General features: G+C 48.3%; 1 protein-coding gene across 1 annotated transcript in view; it reads right to left on the bottom strand.

The window, feature by feature from the left end:
- Nucleotides 1–3,028: 3,028 nt before the first annotated feature.
- Nucleotides 3,029–15,614, bottom strand: part of Thsd4 (thrombospondin type 1 domain containing 4) — a 176,484-nt gene continuing 163,898 nt past the window's right edge. Inside the window, exons 9-12 of the mRNA XM_051156574.1 lie at nucleotides 15,064–15,237; nucleotides 10,990–11,169; nucleotides 8,056–8,200; nucleotides 3,029–3,182 (exon numbers count right to left, since the gene is read on the bottom strand). Of these exons, the coding sequence (XP_051012531.1) occupies nucleotides 3,040–3,182; nucleotides 8,056–8,200; nucleotides 10,990–11,169; nucleotides 15,064–15,237 (642 nt within the window). The 3' untranslated portion in view covers nucleotides 3,029–3,039. The remainder of the gene's footprint in view (nucleotides 3,183–8,055; nucleotides 8,201–10,989; nucleotides 11,170–15,063; nucleotides 15,238–15,614) is intronic.

The following is a 15,614-nucleotide window of genomic DNA, read 5'->3' on the forward strand; positions in this document are numbered from 1 at the left end:
AGATTTCTCCATTCCACACAACAATTTCCCAGCCCTCTGAAAGCTATCTTAAAAAGAGAATATTAGGGGTAAACACTTAGAGAACAAATAGATGGTGTATACTGAAATCAAAGAGGGAAGACAGGACACAGAAATCCTGGGGTGACAAGAAATAAAAGGAGCAGCGGGGCAGTTGTGAGAACTCAGTCCTTGAGCCTCTGAGATGCATTAGCAAAGCTCCCGGACCTCTCCCTAGTCTGCTCATGACTCAGAGATGGGAACCGCTCCCTCTAGCGGCCAGACAGCATATTCCCAGCCGCCCAGAGAGGTAACCAGAAGTAGACTCTACAGCAGCCTCAACAAGGAAAGGTGTTTTTTTGTTTTTTGTTTTTTGTTTTCCAGTGAGTGAGGAACAAATGCTTCTCATTTGGGGCTTTGCTGATTTTTGTTCAGAAAGGCTACACGGTAGCTTTAATTTCTCTAATTTTTCATTCAGAGCTGGTGATGTGGCCATCTGACACACTGGGGGAAATCAGTATTGACATATAAATTTCAATCCCACATCGCAGCCAATGAAAGGAACGTGGAGAGGCCCAGGAAGGAGATGGCGGATAAAGAGCCATCTGCAGGGACAGGCATCCATCCCTGATGGCCACTGGGGAGCCCCAAGGCCCCAGTGGGCACACTGGCTAGGGAGGAAGCCGTGCAAAGAGAAGCCAGGGCGTTCGCGAGATTGGCCTTCTAAACAAAGAGGCTCATTGACCCCATTCTAGAAATCTGTAATCTTCTAGAGAACTGAACTCCTGGGACCAGGTCATTTTTGTGGGAAAAAAAAATCCACTGATCTCAGGTGAAGTGTTTACTTTTTTGTTTGTTTGTTTTTTGTTTTTGTTTTTTTCCCCTGAAGATCAGGACCTGACCCACTTGCTCTGACCTACTCCCACTACAGGAGGGTCATTTGTCCTCCTTAAGGACTGTGAGGTGACATCTGACACCCAGGATAGACAAAGCCATCACCAACCCAGGCCAGTCCTGAGAATTTGTGAAGTGTGGTAGGACCGGAGTGCTCAGTCTCTGCAGAGCAGTCCTTTCGTCCCTGTGGTGGCCCATCCCTGGGTGGCTTTTGTTGCTAGAATATTTCCCTTCCCTGGAGCTAACACCAGCCTTCGTCTCCCCACAGATCACTCATGCAAACACCTAACAAGGAATCCTTCAAGTGACTGTCATGCCCAGCAAGACCTGAGAATGGCTGCGTAAAGGAAAAATTACCTGGGATAGGCAAAGGCACAGCCGTGAGAGGGGCTGGGAGGGGACTGGACAGAGGCTCCTGGAGTGGTGGCTTCTCTCCGTGCTTAACATGGCAAGTGTGGTCTCTGCTGGGCTGTGTCTCATGAATATCAGGAGAGGCCAGGCTGCTGATGGAAGTGGTGCCTGGCTTCCCAGGCACAGATGGATTCTGGGAGGATACGCAGAAGGTCAAGGCCAACGGAATCCTGACAGTTCATCAGACTAGACAGTGATCCCATCCCCCCAGCTGTGAATGGCCACAGTGCAGGCTAGTGCAGGTAATGGTGCTCACGGGGAGACCCTGTGCTAAGCGTATGTGCTTGCTTTAAGAGAACCGTGCCCACGACCCGAAATAAGATCATTTCTATAAGTTTACAAATTTTAAGAAAAAAATATTCCTCTTAACTATCTCTTCATGTACCCCAAGATGGTTCACCTTTCATATGCACCGAGTCCTTTCAGGTTTGGGGCCTCTGGAATTACAGATGGGCCAAGTGAGTCAGCAAAGATGGAGAGGGCTTCATGGCTCCTTCTCCCAGACCCATAGTGTTAAATTTGATCTCGATGGCCGCCAAGTCTTGTGGGTAGTAAGAGTCATCAGTCACAGTGGAAGTATGTAAGCTATGTTAAGACCACCAGGAACTCTTTAGTCAACCCTCAAGGCCCAAATAGGGCCCTTTCTATTGCACCGTGGAGATGTTGCTGGGATACTGGCTTGGTTTTCCACCTAGGAGAGATGGTGGGACAACAGCCTGTGGGGTTTGGGAATTTGTCCCGGCTCCAGAGTGGCCCAGAGAATCCCCGGCAACTGCCCAACTCACCCTGTGGCTTTCTTGTCTTGTGGGACAGTTTTGTCAAGAATAGAACTTAGCAAACACCCCAGGGCACTGTCAGCAGGGGCTGAGACTGAGGGAAGTGGGGACAGGAATGCAGACGTCTTGAAAGAACTAAGCAATCAGCTGAGGCAGCCCTTGGGGACAGAGGAAGGCCTCCGGAAGCCTGGGCTCTGTTCACAGAATGCAAAACTTCTCAGCCTCCTGGTCAGGTAGGAAGCCCCATGCATCCTTTAGACTATGGGCTCTGGACTGACCCCAGGCTGGTCACTGGAGGTGCTGTGGGGTGAGGGCTATGCTCAGCCATCTGGGGTAGGTAGGCACTTGGCCCTGCCACAAAATGGCAAGTCAGTTACCTGAGCTGAACCTGACTTTCCTTGTAAAGCGGGAGTACATATTCACCCCCTGCAACCGTTTTGGGGGTACTGCAGCCTCCAGTGAGCTACTGTCTGAGCGTGTATGCCTGCTAAACTTAAAAGCACACGGTTGGGTGATACCTCTGTCCCAAGGCAGGAAACAGTCTATTGTCTTTAAGAATGGCAACAGGCACAGCTGGGCTGAGGTAACAGGGGTACAATAGGTCTCTGCAAGGCTTGTCGCTGCTGTAGGATGCGTTGCTGTCCTCTACTTTCTGAAGAGGTGCTAACTTTGGACAGGCCGGTAGCACCAGAAAGGAGGCTGTGTTTGGTCAGTGGTCTAGCTGCTGACTTGGACAGCAGCAAGCCTGAAGTTAGGATGAGAGCCGCACTACTTGACTTTCAGTAGGCACCCTCAGCAGGCGCCAGGTCCCAACCAAGGAAGGGAGTGAGTCATCAGGACGGAGCGATGCTCAAAGGGTCAGCCGTGCCTTTCTAACTTCCTGGGTACCATGCGGCACGCTTCATGAAGGTGAAAGTTGGGGTCCCCAGTGGAGTAGCCACCAGCCAGGTGGGCAGGGGTGTTATCGGCTCCCCGAGAAGCCCGTGTGTCTGTTGGCCACTCGGGTGCAAGAGGCACAGCAGGCGGTCTTGTAGTAGTTGTAGACGCAGAGGCGCGCCTGGACCACCACGTTGCAGTTGTAGTACTTATCCTTGCAGTTTTCGTCTGCAGTGGGAGAGAGCGGAGGAGACCCCTGAGCCCCAGAGGCAGCTGGGACCAGCAGATAGAGAAAAGGTAGTGACACAGCACTTTCCCGGGCCCTGCTTGTGTGTGTGTGTGTGTGTGTGTGTGTGTGTGTGTGTGTGTGTGTGTGTACACGTACGTGGGATGTATTATGAACGGGTATTGGAGGTTCGTCTGGTACTATGTATTTTGATGCTAATTACTGGCTCCCAAGATCTGGTTGCTGCCAAGATCTAGTGTGGCAGTGTAACCTTGCCTCCCTGATTGGCTGAATAAAAGGCCTACACCTTGGGCAAGGCAGAAGGGGGCGGAGCTTTGAGGAGAGGAGGATCTTGGGAAGGAGAAGCAGAAGGTACCAGAGGAGGGAGAAGGAGGAGAGTCGCCACGGGATTGGAAAGATCCGTGTGGCCACAGAGGAGGAACTCTGAAGTTGCACACGGAAAGAAACGGCCCAGATGAACAGCCTTAGCAAGTGTTTGGGGATGACGGATGGGAGGCAGCCCAAACGGAAGTTATTACAAGCAGGTGGCATGGGATGGAGGCGATGTGTGCCTTGCCCAGTGAGAATAGGCTATTATAACATTCATCGGGTGTCTGTGTCTTTATTGATTGTAAAGGTGGGTTAGGTAATACCACCATAATAACTATAAGCCTAATAATAAACAGTTATTAGGCCATACTTTAAAATTAACAACATAGGTATGTGGGGGTGTATGTATGTGAAAGTATGTGTGTGTGTGTGCGTGTGTGTATGTGTGTATGGGTGCATGTATGTGTGTATGTATGTATGTGTGTATGTGTGCATGTGGGTATGCATGTGTGCATGTATATATGTATGTGGGTATGTGCATGTATGTGTGTATGTATGTGTGTATGCATGTGTGTATTCATGTGTGTATATATGTGTGTATGTATGTATGTATGCATGTGTGTATGTATGTGTGTATGCATGTGTGTATGGGTGTATTATGTGGGGGTCTATGTGTGTCTGTATGAGCCTGAGTGAGTACATGCAGAGACCAGAGGATGTCAGAGATGTCAGGGAGGGACTGTTAGGGCTCCGTAGAAGTATGAAGGGTTGAGAGAAGACAATGAGGGTGTGAAAATGATGCCCAAATATTTGATATGCATATGAGCTTGTCAAAGAATAATAAAGAAAAAAAAGACATCTGAGAAATAAGTGGAGGAGCAGTTGAGGAAGATATCTGATGACTTTGTCCTCCACACACAAGCATATATGTATGTACACACACACACACACACACACACACACACACACACACACATACACATACACAATACATATTCAAGAATACCCTCGGATTATGGGTGTGCTTGTAATCCCAGCGCCTGGGAGGCTAAAGCAGAAAGCATAGGAGTTCAAGGTCAGGCAAGGCAGCCTAGTGAGACCCTGCCTCCCACACATAATAACAAAACCATGCTTGTGATGAAGAGACTGGCCCGCAACGGTGAACACCAAACCTGAGGGTTTCTTCCCATAAAGAACTACGGAGAAAGGAGAAAAAGGTCATAGAGGGCACCTGGGATTCATCTATTTTTCTGTCTTGTTAAACTTGCGTGGGCAAGGGCGTAGGGTTCCTTACCAAGTCATTGGCACCGTACGGTGGCTACCCCACTGAAGAGAGTGACCCCTCCCGGTCACCATTAATATCAATACACAGCACCTTGGCTATGCATGGCTAGGGCCTCACTCGGCCTCTCCCTCCACCTAGTTTCCTGGCCGCTGAACCAGGACCTCAGTGGTTGGCTAGCCAGCAAGCCCAGGGAGCCTCCTGTCTGCACTTCCGGAGGGCCGGGCCGACAGGCATGCGCCACTGCACCCAGATTTAATGTGGTTGCTGTGGATCCAAGCTCAGATCCCAAGGCTGGCACAGCAAGCACCTTACCTACTGAGCCGTCTCCCCTGGTCCCTGAACATGTCCTCAGACTGGAATTGTATATGACAGTGTCCTTACCCATGTGGCACCTAACTTAAGAAAATGTAGAGATTACATACACGTCTTGGCCAATGTTGAATTTACGCATTCACTTTTGTTACTGGGGAGGGTATCCATGTAAATATATAATGTATGCATTTTCCATTGGTAGATACTTGTTTACATTTTTCCTGTTATAAGTAATGATCTTTTAAGCAAAAATTTTTGTCTTCTTTCTGGGTTTTAACACACATGCAGCCTTATTAGATGTGATGGCTGCCTCCAAACTATATGAAGCTATTTGTATTTCTCTTGGCAGAACAGCAGAATTCCTCTTTTTTTTTTTTTTTTTCTTTTGGCAGGAGGGTGGGAAGAAGACACGGTCTCATGTAGCTTCATCTGGCCTTAATGCTGGTGAATGACCTTGAAGTCCTGATCCTCCTGCCTCCATCTCCCGGTGCCAGGGGATGATTCCAGATGTGTGCCCCCATACCTGGCTTACGCTGTGCTAGAGACCAGTCTCAGGGAGCTAGCTGTGTGTGTTAGGCAAGCTCACCCTCGTGCCACCCCCCCCCCCTTAAGCAGAACTATCCCTCACCCTGCGCTGCCTAGGGAATGCTAAACTATCCGGGGTTGAGGTATAACACTGTATCGGTGTGTGCCACACAGGTCCCCTTTGCTGGGAGCAGCTCTTCTTGTGGGCTCACCAAGTTCTCTATGCAAAAGATCAGAATCTTTGCTGGTCCCTGTGTTGCAAGTTTCTTCTTTTAGGCTTGTAGATCTTCTTGGCACTTCTTTTATATTGTCATGTGATAAGCAGACCCTTGACTTTTTTTTTTTTTTTTCAGACATGGTTTCTCTATGTAGCCTGTCCTGGGCTTGGTTTGCAGTACAGGCTGGTCTCAAACTCACAGAGGTCCACCTGCCTCTCTGCCTCCTGAGTGTTGGGATTAAAGGCGTGTGGCCACCACACCTAGTTATTGGTATTATAGTATTTTTCCTTGTAAGCAATCTGGGGTTTTCATTTAAGAAATTCTTCCCTACTCTAGGATAAAAAAAAAAAATCCCTCAAACTCTTTTCTTAAAGTTTAAGTTTTCTGATTACATTTATATTTCTCTAATTCACCAGGAACTGGTAACTGTGGTGGTGATGGTGATGTCCATGCGTGTATGCGTGTGTGTGTGTGTGTGTGTGTGTGTTGAGAGGTATGGATTTAATTTTACTGTTTCTTTATATACCTAATCACATTTGAGCTGTTTCATTATCATTTAAAGTGTCATTCTTTCCCCAGACTCCTATGCTAACTCCATCAAGTATCAAGCATCTTTGGTTTATTTTGGGACTTTCTATTGTATACTTTTAGCTGTTCACCTCCCCCTGTGCCAGCACGCCTTGATTTGTGGCAGGATAAGCCCGCCAACACCATCTATCCTCAAAATTGTCCTGGCTATACCTTACTCTTATCCGATATAAACTATCTGGTATATCCACTTCATACTCAATACATCCAATTAAAAAAAAAAATCCTGTATGGATTTTGACTGACATCGCCTGAAGGCTGGGAAGACGGCTCATGTGGTAGAGTGGTTATGATGCAAGCGTTAATACCTGAGATCGAGCCCCAGGACCCGCATGAAGGAATGGGGCATGTAGTGCATGCCTGTGATCCCAGAGTGGGAGGGCTGGACAGGTGGGTCTCTGAAGTTTGCTGGCTAGCCAGGCTATGTAGCAGTCATGGGCCAGTGAGAGACTATCTTAAAATAAATAAGGAAAGAAGATGGAGGAGGAGCAAAAGGAGTAATAGGAGGAGGAAGAACAAGGTAAGGAAGAAGAGATGTGAGAAAAGACTTGAAACGCATCTTAGGAAAATGTTTTATAATCCATTTAAAGGATTCTGCAGGCAGGAGGCTTCAAAATAAATATTGACAGAATTCCCATGTCTGGCTCATGCACACGAGCTATTTATTTATTTGCCTTGGCAACCCACAGTTGAAGTGATTTAAATTTGGATCGTCAGTTGTTCCTCGAGTTGCTTTTTAAAAGGTTGCATTAAAATAAGACATCAAAGAAGAAAGTTGTCTCAGGCACACAGACAGGGGTAATTAAAGATGGTTAAAATTGCTGACCCCTTGGAATTGATTGCATGGATTTCGGAGCAAGGGGTGGCTGCCATAACCGGTTCGTGTGTTCTGAAGCCCGTCTCTCGGCCAACGCACGCTTGCCAGAGGTTTCTCACTAATAAGGTGTAAGAGGGGCTCTGTTTTTGAAACAGGCCTTGGTATGTAGGAGATGATCTTGATCTGATCCTCCTGCCTCAGGCCTGGGGTGCTGGGATTACAGGCACTCACCACTGTGCCTGATGTACGTGGCGTCGGGGAACAGAGCTCTGTACATGGTGGACGAGCATTCTAACCCGGAGCCCCAGTCCATGACATTTCTAGAAAAACCACTCTGGTTAGTCTTCTAGATTTAGCTATGGTATCTTTTCAAGGGAGGAAAAAAACGATTTCACTTCTAACATAAAATCCAATAAAAGAGAAGAAAAGGAAGTTATGAGGTTTACAGACAGAATATATAAACAAGACTTGATAACCTTTGATATATCTCAATGACTCTGTGAAAGTTAAAGCTGCTAAAAATGTCCAGGCCGTGAGCCTGCGTTATGAAACTCAGAGGACATCCCAGAGGGCCGGAATCTAAACTATGAAGCTGGAACAGTCAAAGTACCCTGGCCCTCGCCCCCAACACACACACACACACACACACACACACACACACACACACACACACACACACACACACACACACACACACACACACACACACACACTGTGCCACGCCATGCACAAGGTCACAGAGAGAGCTGCGGAGCTGTTTTCGCCCTGGCCCTTTTCTCCAGGTGACAACCCGAACTCACCAACTTCAGGGACACAGTCCTGAGGATTACAAGATTCTCTCTCTTCTGGTTTCAGCTGGGGGTCGCAGAGGCTACCAGGGGTCATGTCATCTGACAGGCACCGGACTTCCCGTACCCGGAACCCGCCTTGACAGCTCTTGGAGCACTGTGTGGCAAAAAGAGGGAAATGCCAGATTTCTCAGCAGCTTGTCAGATCCCTGCACGACGGAGGGAGGCCAGGGCGCTTGCCTGAATCCATTACAGCACCACAGAAACTGGGCGTGCCAGCGCAAGCCTGGTAGCCCAGCCCTTGGGGGATAGAGGCAGGACAATTAGATGTTTGAGGGTACCCACAGGAGGCCTCTACAAGAGGACCCCAGCACCAGTCCCTCAGATGGGGAAGGGATTCAGGAGGTCCCACCCCTCTCTAAGGAGCTGTCCTCAGTTGAGGGTTGCTGGGGGAGGGGCAGGCACTGATAAAATTGCCCCTCCCCCACACCCCATGTTCATGCAAGCAATCCTTTATCAAACTCAATGGGCCTCAAGCAAACACGCAGGCCAGGTATGGAAACAGGAGGCGGGACTCATTGAGAGTAAGAGGCTCAGTAGGGACAGGAGGGGGTGAGTAAAAGTAGCAAACGGAAATGGAAATTCACGCATGTACAGGTATTACATTTTGGTGAAGGAACCGAGAGTCATTTGCTCTGGACCTGTCCCTGTCTTAATTGCTGGGTCCCCATAGCATATTTTAACACATTCCTGTTTTCTCTCGTTCCCAGAATCTGCTGGTTGGATCTACAGGAGGTCTCAGCAAAGCCCGAGCCACAGGGTCCTGTGGTCGTCTCTCTTTTGGGGATGTCAGCAGCCAGTGGCATGCAATGTCTCAAACTATGTAGTTCATCTGGTGGTGTAAAATGGTGACGCTTCAATCCTGAGTAGGATCCAATGTTTACGAATCCTGTCTCCACAGTCACTAGCTCTGAAGACAGTGTTAGAGCCCAGCCCTTTCAGAATGACGCGGTTCTACCATTTCAACCCGTGTTCGGGATTCTTAAAATTATCTCTAACTTATTATGAATACATGGGCTTAAACACACAACATGTTTGATTCCTCTGTAGCTACTTCTGCTGATGTGCAAGCTGGCCCCATCCATGGTCAGCAGGAATCTTGTAAAGCTGCCTCCAGACTCTTCTGGACATCGACCCAGCTGGGTTTGAGGGCTTTCTTGTGCTGGTGTGTGTCTTCCAGGGTAGCTTATGAAGCAGCCATGGCTCCTGCTAGGGTCAATCAAAGCTGCACCCTGGCTGGGAGGAAGTCCTTTGCTACTTGGGTCTGTCTGGTTTCTAGGCTCTTTCAGTGGGCAGAACTGGGAGAGATTTTTTTTTTTCCCAAGACAGGGGTTCTCTGTGTAGCCTTGACTGTCCTGGACTCACTTTGTAGACCAGGTTGGCCTTGAACTCACAGCGATCTGCCTGTCTCTGCCTCCTGAGTGCTGGGAATAAAGGTGTGCACCAACACCACCCGGCTGGGAGAAAAATTTCAAAAGATTATTATTATCATCATCATTATTATTACTAGGTTTTTTTTTTTTGAGACAGGGTTTCTCTGGATAATAGCCTTGGCTGTCCTTGAACTTGCTTTTGTAGATCAGGTTGGTCTTGAACTCACAGAGATTCACCTGCCTCTGCCTCCTGAGTACTGGGATTAAAGGTCTGCACCACCATGGCCAGCTAGCTAAAAGACAACTTATAAGTTCATTGCATAATGTGGCACTTTAGTGTGCATGTTTGTGTGTATATGAAGGGGCATGTGTTTGCGGGTATGTGTGCACATGTGTAGGCCAGAGGTTGATGGTAGCTTTCTTTTCCAATTTTCTCTCTACTTTATTTACTTAATTACTTTTGAGGTAGTCTTTCTATGTAGCCCTGGCTGTCCTGGTACTTGTTATGTAGAGCAGGCTTGAACTCAGAGATTGCTACCCTCTGACTACTGGGATTAAAGGTGTGCGCCACCGTGCCTAGCCCTCCATTTTAATTTTTGAGCAAGGATCTCTCACTGAAGCTGAAGCTCACCATTTCAGCTAGCCTGGCTAGCCAGTGAGCTGCAGGGTTCCTCTTGTCTCCGTCTGGTGCATGTGGTGGTACCCAGCTTACAATGCAGTACTTCTAACAGTATCCGAGTCCCTTCAAACCACCATTTTCTGCAGCAATGTCTGTCAAAATTCAGCCCAAGGACACCTGCATCTTGTTTTATAGCTAGGATGTGGGAAGGATTGTAAGCTTTGTCACAGGTGAAAGCAGTCTTGGCAGGCTTTGCCCTTGGACACACCATGGATACTCCCTGAGATTAAGCTTGAGATAGACTGGGTGGAGCCATCCTGGGCCAGGAATTCAGGAAGGGGACCAAGGAACTCCACCTGGACTATTGTGTTTCTAATTGATCTTCAGTGGGAGAGGGAGACTGCCCCTTGCACGTGAGAGACAGGCAGGCAAAGAGGACAGAGAGGAGCAGCAGGTTGAGACCAGGCTTGAGCACATGGGAAAAGGATCAGCGAACAGGCCAGACCAGTGTGCAGACCAGAGACACCTAGGGACCCGTCCTGTAGAACGGATACCAGAAGGTTCACTCTTTTTTCCCTTTAAGCTTTTTTCCCTCTTGTGTAAGCTAGCTGGGTTGTATAACAAAGTTTAGTTGTTAAGAAACAGAGCTAACACTAGGAGGGGACTCAGAATTAGTCTTTTCAAGCAAGACTTTCCACCCCGAAGCTCGAGAACCATTGCATTATGAACACTTCCATGTAGAAACCCCAAATCTTCAAGCTCCAGGGTTCCCCAGCTGTGCTGGGTCTCCCTCGCTGTGACTACCTAGAATAGATGCCGCAGGGAATATAGCATCTCTTCATGGGCTCAGCCCAGGACCCTGCCTGGAGCCGTCCACAGACCACGGTGACTTACCATGCTCCATTCCGTGCTAAACCACTTAGCCCCACAAGGCTTGAGGTGGCAGGCTTGCTGGCTTGGGGGCTTCTCCAGGAACGAACACTCATAAGGGTCTAGCACTTCAAAGGCGTCTGCGTTCTTCCTCACACAGATCACCTCCCTCTGCTGTGTCCCACTGCCACACTCGACAGAACACTGGAGAAGAAGCAGAGACAGATGCATGTCGCATGATGCAAAGGGCAAGAAAATATGCTCATGGAGAGACTTCTCAGTTCTTCCACTGAGATGCATGTAAAAGAGCAAGCCAGCGTACGAGAATAGAAGTTGAGGGCTGGAGAGATGGCTCCGTGGTTAAGAACGCTGGCTGTTCTTCCAAAGGACCCACGTTCAATTCCCACGTGGCAGCTCACATCTGTATGTAACTCTAATTCCAGGAGTTCTGACCCTCTCACACAGGCAGGCATGCATGCAGGCAAAACACGAACGCACATAAAAAAAGAAAAAAAATTTTGACAAAGGCACTGGTAAGGAATATAGGGGCTGGAGATATGGCTCTGTGGGTAAAATGCTTGCTGCACAAGTGAAAAGACCCAAGTTCAAATCCCCGGCACCCATGTAAAAAGCTGGGTGTGGCTTTTAGTGCGAAAGGCAGAGACAGTTGGATTCTGGGGGCTTGCTGGCCAACGAGTGTAGCCAACTAGTGAGCTCCAGGGTTAGAGAGAGAATATGGGCCACGGCCTGCACCTCCATGGGTTCTCACGGACATGGTAAATAGCGACCTGGGGGCAGTGGTGGTCATGTCTGCAGGGTGACAGCAGCCACACCACTCTGGGGACCCTCTGGAGTGGCCATTGTCTTTTCCACTCCACTACTACATGTCTCCCCAGAGAGGCAGTGCTGAGCTGGCATTCCCACGGCTGGCACCACTGCTCCCATCCCGTTTACGGTTTCATGTTTGCTGTGCTGCTTCTTGGCACATGGTCAGGGATAAAGGCATGCCATAGCCTTTATATGGCTTAAATAAAATTAATAAACACCGAGAAATCTAATTTTGACTGTTTCTCACAGCTAGCCATGGGTGACAGCCTGAATGACCTGACTCTTCCAAAGCCCTCTGTGAAGGCTAGCCTTGGCCATCAACTTGACACACCTGGGAACTTCAGCTGGGGAACGGCCTCCATCAGATTGGCCTGTGGACATTTCCTGGAGTGTTAATTGATGTAGGAGGGCCCAGCCCACTGTGGGTGGCACCATCTCTAGGCAGGTGGACCTGGGGTATATAAGGAAGGTAGCTGATTCTGCACCTAAGGATGGATTGTGACCGAGAAAAGCATCGGATGACATGGACCCTCTCCTCCCCAATTTGGTTTTGGTCAAAGTGTTTTATCATAGCACCAGCAGAGCAAAGTAGGAGACCCCTTCTAACAGCCAGGGAGGTTGGCATTGTCCTCTGTGGCTAAGGCAAGGAAACAGACTCAGGGAGGTGAAGGTACCCCACCTAGTTAGGAATCCCATGAGATCAGAGCTGGGTTCAGTTACACTGGTGTCCAAGAGGGGCGGGCATGAGAGCGGTACTAGAAATACGTCAGCCCATTCTCTCTGAACCTCTAGAATATTATAGATTTTTATCAACCAAAACATTAAAAGTTCAAGAAGAAAAAATTTCTCCATGCTGTATACATAAAAACAATTCATTGAAATGGTTGAGATTATAAGATGGACACACACATACACACACACACACACACACACACACACACACACACACATGTATATATACATTTTCAATGTGTATATATATATATTTTTTTTTTTTTCAAGACAGGGTATCATGTAGCCCAGGCTGGCCTCTGTCATGTAGTAAAAGATGATCTTGAACTTGTGATATCCCAAATCCTGGGATTATAGGCAGGCATAGCATGCATGATTTCATGTAGTGCTGAGGGTTGAGCCTGGGGCTTCATGCATGTTAGGTGAGTATTCAGCCAACTGAAGCACCCCAGAACTAATCTGAATACATACAGATGTGTGTGTGTGTGTGTGTGTGTGTGTGTGTGTGTGTGTGTGTGCTTTACTTGCATCTATGTATGTATACACATAAGTGCCTGGGACCCACAGAACCAGAAGAGGGTTCTGGATCCCCTGGAACTGAAGTTAAGGATGGTTGTGATCCACCATGGGTATTTTAGGAACCGAACTCAGGTCTTCAGCAAGAAGAGCACTGCCCTTAAGTGGTGAGCCAGCTCCCAAACAGCCCGCCAGCCCCAGGCTTTATATTTTCATATTCTGCAACCGGATATTTGTATTATGTGCACCTTGGTACCCTAATGATCAGTGTTGGGATTACAGGTGCGTCTCACCACTTTGGCTTGGCTGTTGCCATGGCTTTGTGTTATTTTACTGGGTAATGACAAATGAACACACCCTGAGGTCATGAGAACTCCTGTTGAAGAAACTTTTTTTTTTTCTTTGAATAACTGCTTTAAAATTTTTTTACTTTAGACAAGGTCTCACTATGTACCCCTGGCTCTCCTGGAACTCACCGTGTAGGGAGACCAGGCTGTCCTTGAACTCACAGAGATCTACTGCCTCTGCCTCTGCCTCTGCCAGGACCAAAGGCACGCGTCATTGTGCCAGCTGAGGATTTCTTCCTTAAAACGGACCCATGGGGTGGTGACTGAGCAAAGACAAATGGCGTTTTCTGCCTGCTGCCCTTTGCTGTTAACTTGCTTTCCAAAGGGCCTGTGTCAGCTACAGGGAAACGCTGGCCAGTTGTATCAAGCTCTGTCTTTAAAGCTACTTAAAAAGATTCTCTACGAAGCCAGAGTCTGAATAATGTACAAATCACAACCTTCAGCCAAAAGGCCCTGGGAGCTAAGTGGGTCAAGAACTCAAATCCAAAGTGGCGTCGGGGGTGGGTGGGGTAGGGGCTGTGACGGGGCAGTCACTGGGAAGGCTCTCTACACTTTCCTCAGGAGCTCATGTCCGATGCTGGAACAGGAAGGAAAAATTTGCTCATTAATTTTAAAGTTACTTTAGTTTCTTTATTATCTTTACAACATACACTTCCAGCCTCAAAAATATCTGTGTGTATAATGTACGTGTGTATATGTGTGCATATGTGTGTGAGTGCAGACAAACAGGTACCACGGTGTATGTGTGGAGGTCACAACAAGCTTGCATGTTGGCCTGCACACTCTACTCTGAGGCAGCGTCTCTCGCTGTTCACCCTGTTCTCCAGGCTGGCCGGCCTGTAAGGCCCAAGGAGTCTTCTGTCTCCATTTCCCATCTCAACAGACAAGTCCTGGGATTATCTGGGGAATCTAAACCCTGGTCCTCTTTTTTTTTTTTTTTTTTGGTTTTTCGAGACAGGGTTTCTCTATGTAGCCTTGGCTATCCTGGACCCGCTTTGTAGGCCAGGCTGGCCTCGAACTCACAGCGATCCACCTGCCTCTGCCTCCCGAGTGCTGGGATTATAGGCGTGCGCCACCACGCCCGGCTTAAACCCTGGTCCTCATGCTGTGCAAGAAATGCTTTACCCATTGAGCCATCTCTCAGGCCCCATATCCAGGGTTTTAATTTTGTTTTTCAAGACAGGGTTTCTCTGTGTGGACTTGGCTATCCTGGAACTTGCTCCGTAGACCAGGCTGGCTTCAAACTCAGGTAGATCTGCCTGCCTCTGCCTCCTGAGTGATGGGATTAAAGGCGTGCACCACCACGCCTGGCTCCATGTCTAGATTTTTAAATGGAAGCTTCTGACATTGTCAAGTACTGACAAACCAGCTTTATTAATGGCAGTGACACAGCAGTGGCGGTTGCCTGCTGCATGCGCTGTATGTCAGGCCCTTGGCTATGCATGGTCATTCCCTGAGGCAGAGATATTGGCTTTGTTCGTTGCAGATAGCTCAAGTGCTTAAGTGAGCACACAGTAGGTGCACATTGAGTCTTGCTGGCTGAACAAGATGCTTACATGAGCACACAGGAAGGGCGCACCTGTTGGCTGAGTGAGGCACCAGGAACACAGTGGCTTTCGCAGGTTTCTAACCCCTCCATAGGGACAGACAGATGTACCCAGCTCTGGCCACTCACCTGACTCCAGCTACCAGTGAACCACTCCACCTTGCCTGTGCAGGGCCCATTGTCACAAGGTGTAACCTCCGCTGGCCTGTTGTTCCCGCAGCCTTCCAAAGGCAGACTGCTGACGTGGTTGGCCATGCACACCACTGAGCGTGTCCTCACTCCAGCCCCACACTCTGCTGAGCACTGTAAGACAGAAGGAAGGCGTATTAGTGGGGCCCCTGCAGGTTCTGGGGATACTTCCAAATGATGCCCAGGACTTACTGTCCCTCAAACTCTTTCCTCTATAGATAGCTGACAACTTCTCTCACACACAACACACTTTGTGACAGGAGAAGTTCACCTCCTTATCTATTACTTTTGGCTTCTATGGTTTTACTTACTCATGGACAAGTGTTTGTTTTTTGTTTTGTTTCTTGATTTTTTGTTTTGTTTTGTTTTGCTTTTTGAGACAGGTTTTTTTTTTTTTTTTTTTTTAAGACAGGGTTCTCTGTGTATCCCAGGCTGTCCTGGAACTTGCTCTGTAGACCAGGCTGGCCTTGAACTCACAGAGATCTGCCTCC

Source organism: Acomys russatus, chromosome 14 (assembly GCF_903995435.1).
Source record: "Acomys russatus chromosome 14, mAcoRus1.1, whole genome shotgun sequence".
Classification (NCBI taxonomy): Eukaryota; Metazoa; Chordata; class Mammalia; order Rodentia; family Muridae; genus Acomys; species Acomys russatus.